Genomic DNA, 17533 nt, shown 5'->3' on the forward strand with positions numbered 1-17533 from the left:
AAGAGGGGGTGGGCTCAATTATGGATGTAGGTGTGTGTGTGTGTGTGTGTGTGTGTGTGTGTGTGTGTGTGTGTGTGTGTGTGTGTGTGTGTGTGTGTGTGTGTGTGTGTGTGTGTGTGTGTGTGTGTGTGTGTGTGTGTGTGTGTGTGTGTGTGTGTGTGTGTGTGTGTGTGTGTGTGTGTGTGTGTGTGTGTGTGTGTGTGTGTGTGTGTGTGTGATATAACTTTACAAATTGAAAGGGGAGAAGTGAATTATAAATAAAAGTCTGCTACATGATCTCCCCCTCTGTATTCAGTGACAAGCAGTGCTAATTCCTATTTAGTCACCCCCACCCCACCGGCTCTTGTGGAGGGATATGAGGGGGAGAGGGATTTAGAGATGGGATATGTGTACTGTAAGGGGACAGTGTGACAAGGGGAGTGTTGACCCGAGATGCCAAGCATATCTGGTGTCATTGACTGTAGAAAATTAAGGCTGTTTGCTTAACCCATGGTCTGCTATGTTTCGTTTGTCTCTGTGTTACTGTATCTGAGAGAACGAGAGGGAGAGTGTTTAGTGAGGAGCGGTCATATTAATACTTACACAATACGACTTTTGTAAGCATTATGTATTTCAAACAACTGTGGAGTCCTATCCTAATGTGTATTTGGGGGTGTTAGTTGTACAGGAGAAAAACACAATATTTTAGCTACATGGGCCAAGTGTGGTTGATGCGTAAACTCATGCAACTGAAATGCACTGCCTACTCTTCGGCAACAGCAGCCTCTAGTGGTGTAATATGGCAACAAATATGTGCAGTAATTTGGAGCCAAGCAGCCTCTCAGGATCGCTAGTTTTCTTTGATTGATGATTTGATATGTTTGGCACATATACCATTGTATTGTAACCAACAGAAACTGAAGACTTGGATTTAATTTAAGAACCTTTATTTTGGTCAGCAATTAACATAGAACAGATCAAGATTGGTTAAAACATTTTTTAAATATATATATATATATACAGGACCAGTCAAAAGTTTGGGCACACCTCCTCATTCAAGGGTTTTTCTTTATTTTTACTATTTTCTACAAAACGATGAAATAACACACATGGAATCATGTAGTAACCAAAAAATTGTTAAACAAATCAAAATATATTTAATATTTGAGATTCTTCAAGGTAGCCACCCTTTGCCTTGATGACAGATTTGCACACGCTTGGCATTCTCTCGACCAGCTTCACCTAGAATGCTTTTCCAACAGTCTTGAAGGAGTTCTCACATATGCTGAGCACTTGTTGGCTACTTTTCCTTCACTCTGCGGTCCAACTCATCCCAAACCATCTCAATTGGGTTGAGGTCGGGTGATTGTGGAAGCCAGGTCTTCTGATGCATCACTCTCCTTCATGGTCAAATAGCCTTTACATAGCCTGGAGGTGTGTTGGGTCATTGTCCTGTTGAAAACCAAATGATAGTCCCACTAAGCGCAATCCAGATGGGGTGGAGTATTGCTGCAGAATGCTGTGGTAGCCATGCTGGTTAAGTGTGCCTTGAATTCTAAATAAATCACAGAAATTGTCACCACAAAGCACCCCCACACCATCCCACCTCCTCCTCCATGCTTCACGGTGGGAGCCACACATGCGGAGATCATCCGTTCACCTACTCTGCGTCTCACAAAGACAGCGGTTGGAACCAAAAAGCGCACATTTGGACTCATCAGACCAAAGGACAGATTTCCACCGGTCTAATGTCCATTGCTCGTGTGTCTTGGCCCAAGTACGTCTCTTCTTATTATTGGTGTCCTTTGGTAATGGTTTCTTTGCAGCAATTCAACCATGAAGGCCTGATTCACTCATTCTCCTCTGAATAGTTGATGTTGAGATACGTATGTTACTTGAACTCTGTGAAGCATTTATTTGGGCTGCAATCTGAATTGCAGTTAACTCTAATAACATTATCGTCTGCAGCAGAGGTAACTCTGGGTCTTCCTTTCCTGTGGCGGTCCTCATGAAAGCCAGTTTCATCATAGCGCTTGATGGTTTTTGCGACTGCACTTGAAGAAACTTTCAAAGTTCTTGACATTTTCCGGACTGACTCACCTTCATGTCTTAAAGTAATGATGGACTGTTGTTTCTCTTTGCTTATTTGAGCTGTTCTTGCCATGATATGGCCTTGGTCTTTTACCAAATAGGGCTGTCTTCTGTATACCCCCTCTACCTTGTCACAACACAAATGACTGGCTCAAATGCATTAAAAAGGTAGGCCTCCCGAGTGGCGCAGTGGTCTAAAGCACTAGCTGGGGGGGGGAGAAGAGAAAAACCTGCATTAAAAGGAAAGAAATTCCACAAATTAACTTTAACTTTCACCTGTTAATTGATTCCATATGTGTTATTTAATAGTTTTGATGACTTCCCTATTTTTCTACAATGTAAAAAATAGTCAAAATATAGAAAAACCCTGGAATGAGTAGGTGTGTCCAAACTTTTGACTGGTACAATATATATATTTAGCTAAACAGGTGGGGCTCTGTCCCACCTGCCCTAAATGACGGGTCGCCACTTAAACTTAACAAGAACTTGCACTTGACTTGCAGATGTTGTCATAGGTTTCAAGCTCCAACAATGGAACAATATCTAGCAATACAATTACAATACACCCATAATCTAAAAGTTTTTTAAAAAAGAACAAAAAATGAAAACATCAGAACGAGCAATATCAGAAGGAGCAAAGTCAGAATCCTGATTTATTTTTATTTTATGTATCATTTTTTTTTAAATTGCATTTATTTGTATCCTCATTAGCCAACGCCAATGGAATACAAATGCATTCGGAAAGGATTCAGACCCCTTAACTTTTTCAACATTTTGTTACGTTACAGCTTTCATCTAAAATGTATTAAATGTTTTTTTCACCTTAACACATTTACATAAGTATTCAGACCCTTTACTCACTACTCTGCTGAAGCACCTTTGGCAGCAATTACATCCTCCAGTCTTCTTGGGTATGACACTACAAGCTTGGCACACCTGTATTTGGGGAGTTTCTCCCATTCTTCTCTGCAGATCCTCTCAAACTCTGTCAGGTTGGATGGGTAGTGTCGCTGCACAGATATTTTCAGGTCTCTCCAGAGATGTTCGATCGGGTTCAAGTCCAGGCTCTGGCTGGGACATTCAGAGACTTGCCCCGAAGCCACACCTGCGTTGTCTCGGCTGTGTGCTTAAGGTCGTTGTCCTGTTGGAAGGTGAACCTTCGCCCCAGTCTGAGGTCCTGAGCGCTCTGGAGCAGGTTTTCATCAAGGATCTCTCTGTTCTTTTTTCTGTTAATCTTTCCCTTGATCCTGACTAGTCTCCCAGACCCTGCTTCCGAAAAACATCCCCACAGCATGATGCTGCCACCACCATGCTTCACCATAGGGATGGTGCCAGGTTTCCTCCAGATGTGACGCTTGGCATACAGGCCAAATAGTTACATTTCGGTTTCATCAGACCAGAGAATCTTGTTTCTCATGGTCTGAGATTCCTTTAGGTGCCTGTTGGCAAACTCCAAGCGGGCTGTCATGGGCCTTTTACTGAGGAGTGGTGGATTGGTGGAGTGCTGCAGAGATGTTTTTTTTTCCGGTCACAGCTTGTAGACTTATTTACGTGCTGCTGTGCGGTTTGTTGCTAACGTTTCTTTGCTACCTGCCAACATTACGGTTTTGATTTATTTTATTTTTTCCCCTCGCTCAACTTTTTTAATTCAACTTTTTCACCCTGGATGTTTTATCTGGACATGGTTCTTCACGACCTACACCAGCCGAAGCTAAGTAGTAGCATTATCATTATGCCTTCTAACCGCAGTCGCTGTACTCATAATATACAGGAGAACGATCGGCTTATGGCGATGATAGCCATGCTGCAAGCCCAGCTTCAGACGCAATCGTTAGGCAAGGGTCATTTCAGTGTAGGAAAGGATGAAACAACGTCTGTGCCACCAATAAGTACAGATTGTAGTAAAAATCCCCTCGCACAGTCCCCACAACCGGACAATGTACTCATGGCTTCTGGGAGGAAATGCTGTAGGAATGCTCAACTGTTGTCGCTCATTCAGCCGACAGAAACTTTCAACCGGTTCTCCCCATTAAGCAACGAGTCGGAGTCAGAGGCCGAGCCTTCTCTGGTCTCTCCTCCACCCGTTACGGGGTCTGAGACGCCAAAGCCTCCCACCATTAGCTCTGACAAATTGAACACCCTAGTCATTGGCGACTCCATTACCCGTAGTATTAGACTTAAAAATAATCATCCAGTGATCATACACTGTTTACCAGGGTCAGGGCTACCGACGTGAAGGCTAATCTGAAGATGGTGCTGGCTAAGGCTAAAACTGGCGAGTGTAGAGAGTATAGGGATATTGTTATCCACGTCGGCACCAACGATGTTGGATGAAACAGTCAGAGGTCACCAAGCACACCATAGCTTCAGCGTGTAAATCGGCTAGAAAGATGTGTCGGCATCGAGTAATTGTCTCTGGCCCCCTCCCAGTTAGGGGGAGTGATGAGCTCTACAGAAGTCTCACAACCCAATCGCTGGTTGAAAACTGTTTTCTGCCCCTCCCAAAAGATAGAATTTGTAGATAATTGGCCCTCTTTCTGGGACACCCACAAACAGTACCGAGCCTGGCCTGCTGGACGGACTCCATCCTAGCTGGAGAGGTGCTCTCATCTATGAACATAGACAGGGCTCTAACTCCTCTAGCTCCACAATGAGATAGGGTGCAGGCCAGGCAGCAGGCTGTTAGCCACCCTGCCAGCTTAGTGTAGTCAGCTCAGCTACCCCCATTGAGACCGTGTCTGTGCCTCGATCTAGGTTGGGCAAAATTAAACATGGCGGTGTTCGCTTTAGCAATCTCACTGGAATAAAGAGAGATGTTGTGATATCTCACATCTCAAAATAGGGCTACTTAATGTTAGATCCCTCACTCCCAAGGAAGTTATAGTCAGTGAACTAATCACTGATCATAATCTTGATGTGATTGTCCTGACTGAAACATGGCTTAAGCCTGATGAATTTACTGTGTTAAATGAGGCCTCTCCTCCTGGTTATACGTGTGACCGTATCCCCCCCGCATCCCGATAGCAAATTTCAATTTACCCCCCAAAAATGACTGTGTTTTTGTCTTTTGAGCTTCTAGTCATGAAATTTATGCAGCCTACTCAATCACTCTTTATAGCTACTGTTTTACAGGCCTCTGGGGCCAAATACAGGGTTCCTCACTGAGTTCCCTGAATTCCTATCGGACCTTGTAGTCATGGCAGATAATATTCACATTTTGGTGACTTTAATATTCACATGGAAAAGTCCACAGACCTACTCCAAGAGGCTTTCGGAGCCATCATCGACTCAGTGGGTTTTGTCCAACATGTCTCTGGACCTACTCACTGCCACAGTCATACTCTGGACCTAGTTTTGTCCCGTGGAATAAATATTGTGGATCTTAATGTTTTTCATCATAATCCTGGACTATCGGACCACCATTTAATTACGTTTGCAATCGCAACAAATAATCTGCTCAGACCCCAACCAAGGATCATCAAAAGCCGTGCTATAAATTCTCAGACAACACAAAGATTCCTAGATGCCCTTCCAGACTCCCTCCACCTACCCAAGGATGTCAGAGTACAACAATCGGTTAACCACCTAACTGAGGAACTAAATTTAACCTTGCATAATACCCTAGATGCAGTCGCACCCTTAAAAACAAAAAACATTTGTCATAAGAAACTAGCTCCCTGGTATACAGAAAATACCAGAGCCCTAAAGCAAGCTTCCAGAAAATTGGAACGGAAATGGCACTACACCAAACTGGAAATCTTCCGATTAGCTTGGAAAGGCAGTACCGTGCAGTATCGAAGAGCCCTCACTGCTGCTCGATCATCCTATTTTTCCAACTTAATTGAGGAGAATAAGAACAATCCCCCCCAAAAAAATTATACTGTCGCAAAGCTAACTAAAAAGCAGCATTCCCCAAGAGAGGATGGCTTTCACTTCAGCAGTGATAAACTTATTTGACGAAAAGATCATGATCATTAGAGAGCAAATTACGGACTCCGCTTTAAAGCTCAGTTGTCCTGAGTCTACACAACACTGCCAGGACCTAGGATCAAGGGAGAAACTAAAGCTTTTTAATACTATATCTCTTGACACATTGATGAAAATAGTCTTGGCCTCTAAACCTTCAGGTTGCATACAGGACCCTATTCCAACTAAACTACTGAAAGAGCTGCTTCCTGTGCTTGGCCCTCCTATGTTGAACATAATAAATGGCTACCTATCCACCGGATGTGTACCAAACTCACTAAAAGTGGCAGTAATAAAGCCTCTCTTGAAAAAGCCAAACCTTGACTCAGAAAATATAAAAAACTATCAGCCTATATCGAATCTCCAATTCCTCTCAACAATGCTAGAAAAAGCTGTTGTGCAGCAACTCACTGCCTTCCTGAAGACAAACAATGTATACGAAATGCTTCAGTCTGGTTTCAGACCCCATCATAGCACTGAGACTGCACTTGTGAAAGTGATAAATTACCTTTTTATCATCACCAGACCAAGGCTCTGCATCTGTCCTCGTGCTCCTAGACCTTAGTGCTGCTTTTGACACCATCGATCTCCACATTCTTTTGGAGAGATTGGAAACCCAAATTGGTCTACACGGACAAGTTCTGGCCTGGTTTAGATCTTATCTGTCGGAAAGATATCAGTTTGTCTCTGTGAATGGTTTGTCTTCTGACAAATCAACTGTAAATTTCGGTGTTCCTCAAGGTTCAATTTAAAGACCACTATTGTTTTCACTATATATTTTACCTCTTGGTGATGTCATTCGGACATTCGAACATTCAAACTTTCACTGCTATGCGGACGATACACAGCTGTACATTTCGATGAAACATGGTGAAGCCCCAAAATTGCCTTCCCTGGAAGCCTGTGTTTCAGACATAAGGAAGTGGATGGCGGCAAATGTTTTACTTTTAAACTCGAACAAAACAGAGATGCTAGTTCTAGGTCCCAAGAAACAAAGAGATCTTCTGTCGGATCTGACAATTAATCTTGATGGTTGTACAGTTATCTCAAGTAAGACTGTGAAGGACCTCGGCGTTACTCTGGACCCTGATTTCTTTTTTGACGAACATATCAAGAATATTTCAAGGACAGCTTTTTTCCTTCTTCGTAACATTGCAAAAATCAGAAACTTTCTGTCCAAAAATGATGCAGAAAAATGTATCCATGCTTTTGTCACATGTAGATTAGACTACTGCAATGCTCTACTTTCCGGCTACCCGGATAAAGCACTAAATAAACTTCAGTTATTGCTAAACTTGGCTGCTAGAATCTTGACTAGAACCAAAGAATTTGATCATATTACTCCAGTGCTAGCCTCTCTATACTGGCTTCCTGTTAAGGCTAGGGCTGATTTCAAGGTTTTACTACTAATCTACAAAGCATTACATGGGTTTGCTCACCCATCTTTCTGATTTGGTCCTGCCGTACATACCTACACATACGCCACGGTCACAAGATGCAGGCCTCCTTATTGTCCCTAGAATTTCTAAGCAAACAGCTGGAGGCAGGGCTTTCTCCTATAGAGCTCAATTTTTATGGAATGGTCTGCCTATCCATGTGAGAGACGCAGACTCTGTCTCAACCTTTAAGTCTTTATTGCAGACTCATCTCTTCAGTAGGTCCTGTGATTGAGTGTAGTCTGGCCCAGGGAGGTGAACGGAAAGGCACTGGAGCGACGAACCGCCCTTGCTGTCTCTGCCTGGCCGGTTCCCCTCGCTCCACTGGGATTATCTGCCTCTAACCCTATTACAGGGGCTGAGTCACTGGCTTACTGGTGCTCTTTCATGCCATCCCTAGGAGGGGTGTGTCACTTGAGTGGGTTGAGTCACCGACGTGATCTTCCTGTCCGGGTTGGTGCCCACCTCGGGTTCGTGCCGTGGGGGAGATCTTCGTGGGCTATACTTGGCCTTGTCTCAGGGTAGTAGGTTGATGGTTGAAGATATCCCTCTAGGGGTGTGGGGGCTGTGCTTTGGCAAAGTGGATGAGGTTATATCCTGCCTGTTTGGCCCTGTCCGGGGGTAATGTCAGACAGTTCCACAGTGTCTCCCGAACCCTCCTGTCTCAGCCTCCAGTATTTATGCTGTAATAGTTTGTGTCGGAGGGCTAGGGTCAGTCTGTTATACCTGGAGTATTTCTCCTGTCTCATCCGATGTCTTGTGTGAATTTAAGTATGCTCCCTCTAATTCTCTCTCTCTCTTTTTCTCTTTCCCCTCTCTCTCTCTTTCTCTCTCTTTCTCTCTTCTCTCAGAGGACCTGAGCCCTAGGACCATGCCTCAGGACTACCTGGCCTGATGATTCCTTGCTGTCCGCAGTCCACCTGGCCGTGCCGCTGCTCCAGTTTCAGCTGTTCTGCCTGCGGCTATGGAACCCTGACCTGTTCACTGGACATGCTACTTTGTCCCGGACCTGCTATTTTGGAACCTCTCTCTACCGCACCTGCTGTCTCTAACTCTGAATGATCGGCTATGAAAAGCCAACTGACATTTACTCCTGAGGTGCTGACCTGTTGCACCCTCTACAACCACTGTGATTATTATTATCTGACCCTGCAGGTCATCTATGAACATTTGAACATCTTGGCCATGTTCTGTTTTAATCAGGTGGCCAGTCCTCAGAGCCTGGTTCCTCTCTAGGTTTCTTCCTAGGTTCTGGCCTTTTTAGGGAGTTTTTCCTAGCAACCATGCTTCTACATCTGCATTGCTCACTGTCTGGGTTTCTGTACAGCACATTTGCTAAAATTTCTAAACCTGTTTTTGCTTTGTCATTATGGGGTATTTTGTGTAGATTGATGAGGAAAATATTTATTTAATCCATTTTAGAATAAGGCTGTAACATAACAAAATGTGGATAAAGGGCAGGGGTCTGAATACTTTCCGAATGCACAGTATATGAATGTGAATAGTGTGCATGGACATTATATTAATAGAAGAGGTGTATGCAGCATTAGCTACATAGGATGAGCCATGACTAGAATACAGTGTATGATGTGGTAAAACAGTATGTAAATGCTATTGAAGTTACCAGTGTTCAATGAAGAGCTCCAAAAGTATTGGGACCATGACACATGTTTTGTTGTTTACATATACGTGAATTTGTCCCAATACTTTTGGTCCCCTAATATGGGGGGGACTATGTACGCAAAGTGCTGTAATTCCTAACTGGTTCACCTAATATGGATGGAAATATCCTAAAATTAAAGCTGACAGTCTGCACTTTAACCTCATAGTCATTGTATAATTTAAAATCCAAAGTGCCGGAGTACGGAGCCGAAACAACAAAAACTGTGTCACGGTCCCAATACTTTTAAAGCTCATTATACAGTTGAAGTCGAAAGTTTACATACAATTAGGTTGGAGTCATTTAAACTCGTTTTTCAACCACTAATTTCTTGTTAACAAACTATAGTTTTGGCAAGTCGGTTAGGACATATACTTTGCATGACACAAGTAATTTTTCCAAAAATTGTTTCCAGACAGATTATTTCACTTATAATTCACTGTATCACAATTCCAGTGGGTCAGACGTTTACGTACACTAAGTTGACTATGCCTTTAAACAGCTTGGAAAATTCCAGAAAATTATGTAATGGCTTTAGAAGCTTCTGATAGGCTAATTGACATAATTTCAGGCAATTGGAGGTGTACCTGTGGATGTATGTCACGCCCTGACCTTAGTTCCTTTTTCATGTCTCTATTTTGGTTTGGTCAGGGCATGAGTTGGGGTGGGCATTCTATGTTTTGCATTCTATGTTTTGTATTTCTTTGTTGTTTGGCCGGGTGTGGTTCTCAATCAGAGGCAGCTGTCTATCGTTGTCTCTGATTGAGAACCATACTTAGGTAGCTCTTGCCCACAGGGGTTTTGTGGGTAGTTGTTTTCTGTTTTTTGTGTCTGCACCAGACAGAACTGTTTCGGTTGTTCGCTTTGTTGTTTTTTGTATTTCAGTGTTCAGTTTTTATTTAATAAATGATGAACACTTACCACGCTGCGCTTTGGTCACCTTCTTCTTCAGACGGCCGTTACAGAACTACCCACCACCAAAGGACCAAGCAGCGTGGTAGGAGCGAGCAGCATTGGTTGGAGAGTTGGACATGGGAGGAAATCCTTGACGGCAAGGGACCCTGGGCACAGACGGGAGAGTATCACCGTTCCAAAGAGGAGCTGGAGGCAGCTAAGGCGGAGCGGCGACGCTACGAGGAGTTGGCTCGAGGAGGCGTGCACGAGACGCAGCCCCAGAAATGTTTGGGGGGGGAACACGGGGAGATTGGCGGAGTTAGGTCATAGACCTGAGCCAACTTCTCGTGTTTGCCGTGGGGAGAGAGTGACCGGGCAGGCACCGTGTTATGCAGTGAGGCGTAGGGCAAAGGACCTTGTGAAGATGCTGGAGGAAACCGGTACAAGAGTATCTATATCCACAGTAAAACGAGTCCTATATCGACATAAGCTGCAAGGCCACTCAGCAAGGAAGAAGCCACTGGTCCAAAACCTCCATAAAAAAGCCAGACTACAGTTTACAACTACACATGGGGACAAAGGTTGTACTTTTTGGAGAAATGTCCTCTGGTCTGATGAAACAAAAATAGAACTGTTTGGCCATAATGACCATCGTTATGTTTGGAGGAAAAAGGGGGATGCTTGCAAGCCGAAGAACACCATCCCAACCGTGAAGCACAGGGGTGGCAGCATCATGTTGTGGGGGTGCTTTGCTGCAGGAGGGACTGGTGCACTTTACAAAATAGATGGCATCATGAGGCAGGAAAATAATGTGGATATATTGAAGCAACATCTCAAGACATCAGTTAGGAAGTTAATGCTTGATCGCGAATGAGTCTTCCAAATGGACAACCACCCCAAGCATACTTCCAAAGTTGTGCCAAAATGGCTTATGGACAACAAAGTCAAAGTATTGGAGTGGCCATCACAAAGCCTTGACCTCAATCCCATAGAACATTTGTGGGCAGAACTGAAGAACTGAGTTTAAATGAATTTGGCTAATCTGTATGTAAACTTCCGACTTCAACTCTACATAGGGCAGCAATCTTTTTTATTTATTTACTTTTATTTAACCAGGTAGGCTAGTTGAGAACAAGTCCTCATTTACAACTGTGACCTGGCCAGATAAAGCACAGCAGATTGACACATACAACAACACAGAGTTACACATGGAATAAACAAACGTACAGTCAATAATACAGTAGAAAATTTAAAAAAAAGTCTATATCCAGTGTGTGCAAATGAGGTAAGATAAGGGAGTTAAGGCAATAAATAGGCCATGGTGGCGAAGTAATTACAATATAGCAATTAAACACTGGAATGGTAGATGTGCAGAAGATGACTGTGCAAGTAGAGATACTGGGGTGCAAAGGAGCAAGATAAATAAATAAATACAGTATGGAGATGAGGTAGTTGGATGGGCTGTTTACAGATGGGCTATGTACAGGTGCAGTGATCTGTGAGCTGCTCTGACAGCTGGTGCTTAACGCTAGTGAGGGAGATATGAGTCTCCAACTTCAGTGATTTTTGCAGTTCGTTCCAGTCATTGGCAGCAGAGAACTGGAAGGAAAGGCTGCCAAAGGAGGAATTGGCTTTGGGGGTGACCAGTGAGATATACCTGCTGGAGCGCGTGCTATGGTTGGGTGCTGCTATGGTGACCAGTGAGCTGAGATAAGGCGGGGCTTTACCTAGCACAGACTTGTAGATGACCTGGAGCCAGTGGGTTTGGCGACGGGTATGAAGCGAGGGCCAGCCAACGAGAGCGTACAGGTCGCAGTGGTGGGTGGTATATGGGGCTTTGGTGACAAAACAGATGGCACTGTGATAGACTGCATCCAAGTTGTTGAGTAGAGTGTTGGAGGCTATTTTATAAATGATATCGCCAAAGTCGAGGATCGGTAGGATGGTCAGTTTTACAAGGGTATGTTTGGCTACATGAGTGAAGGAGGCTTTGTTGCGAAATAGGAAGCCAATTCTAGATTTAATTTTGGATTGGAGATACTTAATGTGAGTCTGGAAGGAGAGTTTACAGTCTAACCAGACACCTAGGTATTTGTAGTTGTCCACATATTCGAAGTCAGAACCGTCCAGAGTAGTGATGCTGGACGGGCGGGCAGGTGCAGGCAGTGGTCAGTTGAAGAGCATGAATTTAGTTTTACTTGCATTTAAGAGCAGTTGGAGGCCATGGAAGGAGAGCTGTATGGCATTGAAGCTCGTCTGGAGGTTAGTCAACACAGTGTCCAAAGAAGGGCCGGAAGTATACAGAATGGTGTCGTCTGCGTAGAGGTGGATCATAGAATCACCAGCAGCAAGAGCGACATCATTGATGTATACAGAGAAGAGAGTCGGCCCGAGAATTTAACCTTGTGGCACCCCCATAGAGACTGCCAGAGGTCCGGACAACAGGCCCTCCGATTTGACACACTGAACTCTATCAGAGAAGTAGTTTGTGAACCAGGCGAGGCAATCATTTGAGAAACAAAGGCTGTGCCGCTCTGTCATCTTGTCAACTAGGTAGCATGATGCATCATTCAGAAACGTACAACATCTCTTTTCCATAAAATCCTAACCTTTTCCTAACCTCAACCAAATTATCCTATCCTGCTAAGTTAATTATCCTAACCTGCTGTGTTAGTTCTTCTAACCTGCTATGTAAAATCATTTCAGACACAACCGTAGATGCCATTAGTTACCAGTGTCACCACACATGTTCCAGAATGCAATCACTTCACCCGATGCAAGCTACACCCAACCCAGTGCCCGGGTGAGATTAATCGAATACCCTCAATCTTCTCTGCTGCCTTAGACTGTTAATTTAAAGGTTGGTGGTTTGAAATCACCCAGGCCCGAAAGCTTTTCTGAGTTACTAAATCGTAATAATAAATGGCATAACAATTGATAGGGTATAATTGGTATGTGGATCAATCAATCATGCGTATAACGATGCCATTTTGAGTGTCCTACAGGTGGGAAACAATTTTCACCTAAAATCACTTTTTTACATTGTAATGGGAATTTTAATGTTTGTTGCTTTTCTTATAACTAATTTCTGTGTTCTATTCATGTGCTGTTCTATAAACCAATTTCTGTGTTCATGCAAGTGGCTGACTGAATGAATCCTCCCTATCAGTAGCTGCAATTTGGCAGTGCGCCCAGACCTTGTTTTGAGAACGAAAGATATCTCAGTTTCAAGGTCTCAGCTTAGAGAGAAGAAGCCTCTTGAGCTATTGGTCTGCCACATGTTATGAACCTGTATTGGTCGTCACATGAATTAAACAAAATGGTAATGCTTAATTAATTATGCTAAATCATGCAAATATAGCTTGTCTGTTATAGCCGTGTAAAAGGCAAATGCTGGGACTGCCCAGGGAGAGCTCCTGATTGGCATGTGTACGATGGTGCATTGAGTTGGTTGGAACCTCTCCAGCGCGCTGACAAATAAACAATGATTCATTTCAGATTGACTTTGAGTGTCCCTGGGCCTGTTGCACAAAAGTAGAATTAAGACATCCGGGATAAATGACTCAGCTGAGCTCAATGAAGCCAAAACATGTGCGTCCAGGCTTAATTGGTTGCACAAAGACCAAGCCAGGATGAGCAGACACGGATTCATTAAGCCAGGTGAAACCAATCCTGGATAGGTGCGCGCTCACGGCTCACTCAAATAGACCCCGCCACAGATCACAGATTAACTGATTTACCATGGCAACTAGAGCCGCGTACTTTTCCCCGTCGGAAGCACAAATCCTCATGGAGGCATACGAGGAGGTAAAAGATATAATTAAGAAGAAAGGCAACACCGCCACAGTGATAAAGCAAAGAGAAAAAGCGTGGCAAAGTATTGCAGACCGCCTGAATGCGTAAGTAGTGCACAATTACACACTCACCGCTCCGCTGAAACATCACAATTACAATTCAAATATTTAATTCACATCTCCAAAAATGCAGTTGTACTGTAATTATGAAACGGTTAAATTTTTTATTGAAATGCACTGCAGATATGAGTGAAATTGTGTAAAGTAACTCCATCACACTGTATAAAGCTATGATACATTTTTTGATATTTTTACTGAAAACAAGACAAAAATACCAAGTAATTTTTTGCAGTGTGACTCCATTAAATGTGTGTGTGTGTGTGTGTGTGTGTGTGTGTAGATTAAACATGAACGGGCCAAAACGGACATGGCAGCAGGTCAAAATCAAATACAAGAACATTCTGCAGAATGGTATGGTCCCTGACTAATATTTAACAAAGCACAAGCATATATTGTACCCAGAAGGTGCCTGCTCACACATTGTCTGTACTGTTTTAGCAGTGAAAAAGAATACCCACAGACAAGGCACGGGTGGTGGGTCACCAAAGGCTGACCTTACCCCAGCAGAGGACATGGCCTTGGAGCTAAATAAAGGCAGGCCCGTCTTAGAGGGGATCCCTGGGGGGAAAGAGACGAGCATAGGTTCCTCCCAAGATGCCACCCGCTTCATTCAAGGTATGTCCTTCCATCTCTACATGGGATACAACCACATTCATATTGAATCAATTTGGACTGTCTGACTTTGGTTTACCTATTGCCTTGCAGTGTCTGGCAGCACTGTGTTCCTGTTAGAGCCACCAGCACAAGCACCAGACGATGCTGATCCAGTGAGTACTCCATCAAAGGCATACTGTAGGCCTGGCATGTCTTGTCTACTAGCTTCAATATGAATCCGATTAAATGTGATAGGGTGAAGGCCCCAGTGCAGCAGCAACAGCACATGATGGAGACGATGATGAGGAGGAGACCATCTCTCTGGATTCCAGAAGGCATGAGGTATCATGTTAAGACTGTGAAAGTACTATTTACTCTACAATGGTGAGGAGTCCTCATCAAAATCAAAAAATCTAATTTCTTTTACAGGACCCAGATGCTATACAGTGGGAAAACCAGCCTGGCAACATAGTGCGTATTAATAAAAGGACACCACATCCTGCCAAATTCCAGCTGCGCTAATTGTATTGTGTTCACAGAGCTCACAAGCTATCAGAAAGTTGTATGGCAACCACCTCCGGCGCCAAATAGAACTGGCAGACATAGACATTCAGTACAAGAAGAAAAAGATGGAAAATCTTGCACTGGAGTCCGAAATAAAAAAGAGGACAATTAGGAAACTGGACCTTGAAATAAAAAAACTTGAGAGGGAGGTGAGATATGCCTTCAATGTACACTGTATGCTAACTGTAACACAAATGTATTAATCATTATTTTTCTTTCCTCCCCCAGCTCCAAGAAGATGACACAGCTCAAAATAAAAATTAGGTATATTCTCGTAAAGTCAAGTGAGCCATGACATATGAGCTCTTATTGTGAGCACACAGGACGGTGGCATCTTTCTAAGGTTTTTTTTATTTTCCCAGCAATCAGTACAACCAAGTCATCGTTATAAGGCATCGCCCTCTTTTGCCCACCCCCCCAGCACCAGGTGTGGCCACTAGCCTATATGAAGGCCCAAAATTGTGTGTTCCTTTCTGCTCTGACAATGGCATGCCCATTCGTGCGAGATGTGGTGGATGAAGAAGCACTTGTGCTGAGGAGAGCCTTCAGGCGAGAAAGGGTCTTCAGGGACCGGTTGGACCCACTGGCCTTCCCTGATGACCATCTATATGAAAGATACAGGTTTTCTGCAGATGGCATCAGGTATCTATGCAGACTACTGGGTCCCAGGATTAAGCACCGCACTGCACGGAGCCATGCACTGAGTGTGGAGCAAATGGTTTGTGTGGCCTTGCGCTTTTTTGCTAGTGGAGCCTTCCTGTACTCAGTGGGGGATGCAGAACAGCTGAACAAGGCCACAATTTGCCGCACAATAAGGAGTGTGTGTCTGGCTATCAAAGCATTAGCAGATGTCTTCATCTCCTTCCCTGGCCACAGAAGACTCTGTGACATCAAAGAGGAGTTCTATAGGATTGCAGGTAAGAGGATCTACAAATTACAGGACAACTGTTAACACATAGTAGGATACTCATTACTTTGTGTGACAGGTTTCCCCAATGTCATTGGTGCAGTGGACTGCACACACATAAGGATAAAAGCCCCCTCAGGTGCCCATGAGGCCGATTTTGTGAATAGGAAATCCTTTCACAGCATTAATGTTCAGGTGAACATAACTTTTTGATATTGTCCATTGACGAACACTCTGCATTGCCAGTGATGTGCATTGATTGGTGTAATATTCCTCATCTTATGATTTCAGATGGTCTGCAATGCTGACTGTGTGATCAGCAATGTTGTGGCAAAATGGCCTGGCTCAGTCCATGACTCCAGAATCTTTCGGGCCTCTGAAATCTATCAGTGCCTATCACAAGGTAAGCCACACAACCCCTATTTATAACCATCATGGCTGTGTCAAGAATATCACTGTGTTTATGAGGTAGTAATGATGAGATTTTGTGTTGACAGGTGAATTCTCTGGTGTGTTGCTGGGAGACAGGGGGTATGGCTGCCAGCCTTTTCTCCTGACACCTTTCACAGACCCCCAGGAAGCACAGCAGGCCTACAACCATGCCCATGCCAGGACCAGGGCCAGAGTTGAAATGACCTTTGGCCTCCTGAAGGCACGCTTTCACTGCCTTCACAAATTAAGGGTCAGCCCTGTTAGGGCATGTGATATTACTGTGGCTTGTGCTGTCCTCCACAATGTGGCCTGCCTGAGGAAGGAGAGGGCCCCCAGAGTGCCACCAGCCATGGACTGGGACAATCCGGCAATCTTCCCTGATGACGACAGTGGTCGGCTGCTGAGGGACCAATATGTGTTGAATTATTTTAGTTAGTATGTGTGCTTTCAATTTTGGTTAAATATGTCCTGCGGTGGCAGAGGAATTTGTTTTTTTTTGGGTTCGTTTTTTGACGAATTTGGCCTCTTATGATGTTTGTGCGGTATACTGTGTGTAATACAAGGCTGCAGGGAGGCTACTGCATCCATTCATTTGTCTGTTCAGTTGATGTGTATGGATTTGTCCTGCATTTATTTTAGTGTGCAGACATGCAGGGTGTGTTATATACAGACCTTTGAATGTGTATGTATCATTTTGTATAATATGCTTGGATTCTGTGCTTTCCATCTTGTAGAGTCACTGTGACTTCAGTTTCGAAAGGAGCTGATGGTTTACCTGCTTTGTTTTGTCCTTATTCAATAAAGGAACATAATGTTACACATTGTGTTTTTATATTCATATGGAATGTGTATTTGTTTATATGACAGAGTACTAGGGCCACACTGAAGAAAAAGGATAAAGTCATAAATTTATGAGGCTGGTTCTTTCTGCAGAAAAGCTACATATTGTTTTTACAGTTTTGATACTTATGACAATGTGATACTTAATATTCTGGCACATCAGCATGTCTTTGTTTATGAAACCATACTGAAGTACAATTTCACGAAATGCCCCACATCTGTCATTTTAACAACTGTCCTCCTTTAAAACAACTGG

At 43.7% G+C, this 17533-nt stretch overlaps 1 protein-coding gene across 2 annotated transcripts; it reads left to right on the plus strand.

The window, feature by feature from the left end:
• The first annotated feature begins 13548 nt into the window (after nt 1-13548).
• LOC139550432 (putative nuclease HARBI1) lies at nt 13549-17275 on the plus strand. 2 transcript variants are annotated; one of them, XM_071361334.1, is made up of 11 exons: nt 13549-14291; nt 14379-14555; nt 14646-14707; nt 14790-14876; nt 14964-15005; nt 15074-15247; nt 15327-15362; nt 15461-16015; nt 16085-16200; nt 16297-16408; nt 16503-17275. In XM_071361334.1, exons 8-11 carry the CDS (start codon nt 15544-15546, stop codon nt 16871-16873), a joined length of 1071 nt encoding a protein of 356 aa, XP_071217435.1. In that variant the 5' UTR covers nt 13549-14291; nt 14379-14555; nt 14646-14707; nt 14790-14876; nt 14964-15005; nt 15074-15247; nt 15327-15362; nt 15461-15543; the 3' UTR covers nt 16874-17275. The 2 variants fall into 2 exon arrangements, with proteins under 2 accessions (XP_071217435.1, XP_071217434.1); XM_071361333.1 differs by having other exon boundaries at nt 14964-15247.
• Nucleotides 17276-17533: the final 258 nt, after the last annotated feature.

Source organism: Salvelinus alpinus, chromosome 23 (genome assembly GCF_045679555.1).
Source record: "Salvelinus alpinus chromosome 23, SLU_Salpinus.1, whole genome shotgun sequence".
Classification (NCBI taxonomy): domain Eukaryota; kingdom Metazoa; phylum Chordata; class Actinopteri; order Salmoniformes; family Salmonidae; genus Salvelinus; species Salvelinus alpinus.

Excerpts from the sequence above, each read along its gene's own strand:
- LOC139550432 (XM_071361333.1), top strand. The coding sequence starts at position 15,544 with ATGAAGGCCCAAAATTGTGTGTTCCTTTCTGCTCTGACAATGGCATGC. Across the intron at positions 16,201-16,296 it reads TTCACAGCATTAATGTTCAG|ATGGTCTGCAATGCTGACTG; the intron begins GTGAACATAACT and ends TTATGATTTCAG. Across the intron at positions 16,409-16,502 it reads CTATCAGTGCCTATCACAAG|GTGAATTCTCTGGTGTGTTG; the intron begins GTAAGCCACACA and ends TTGTGTTGACAG.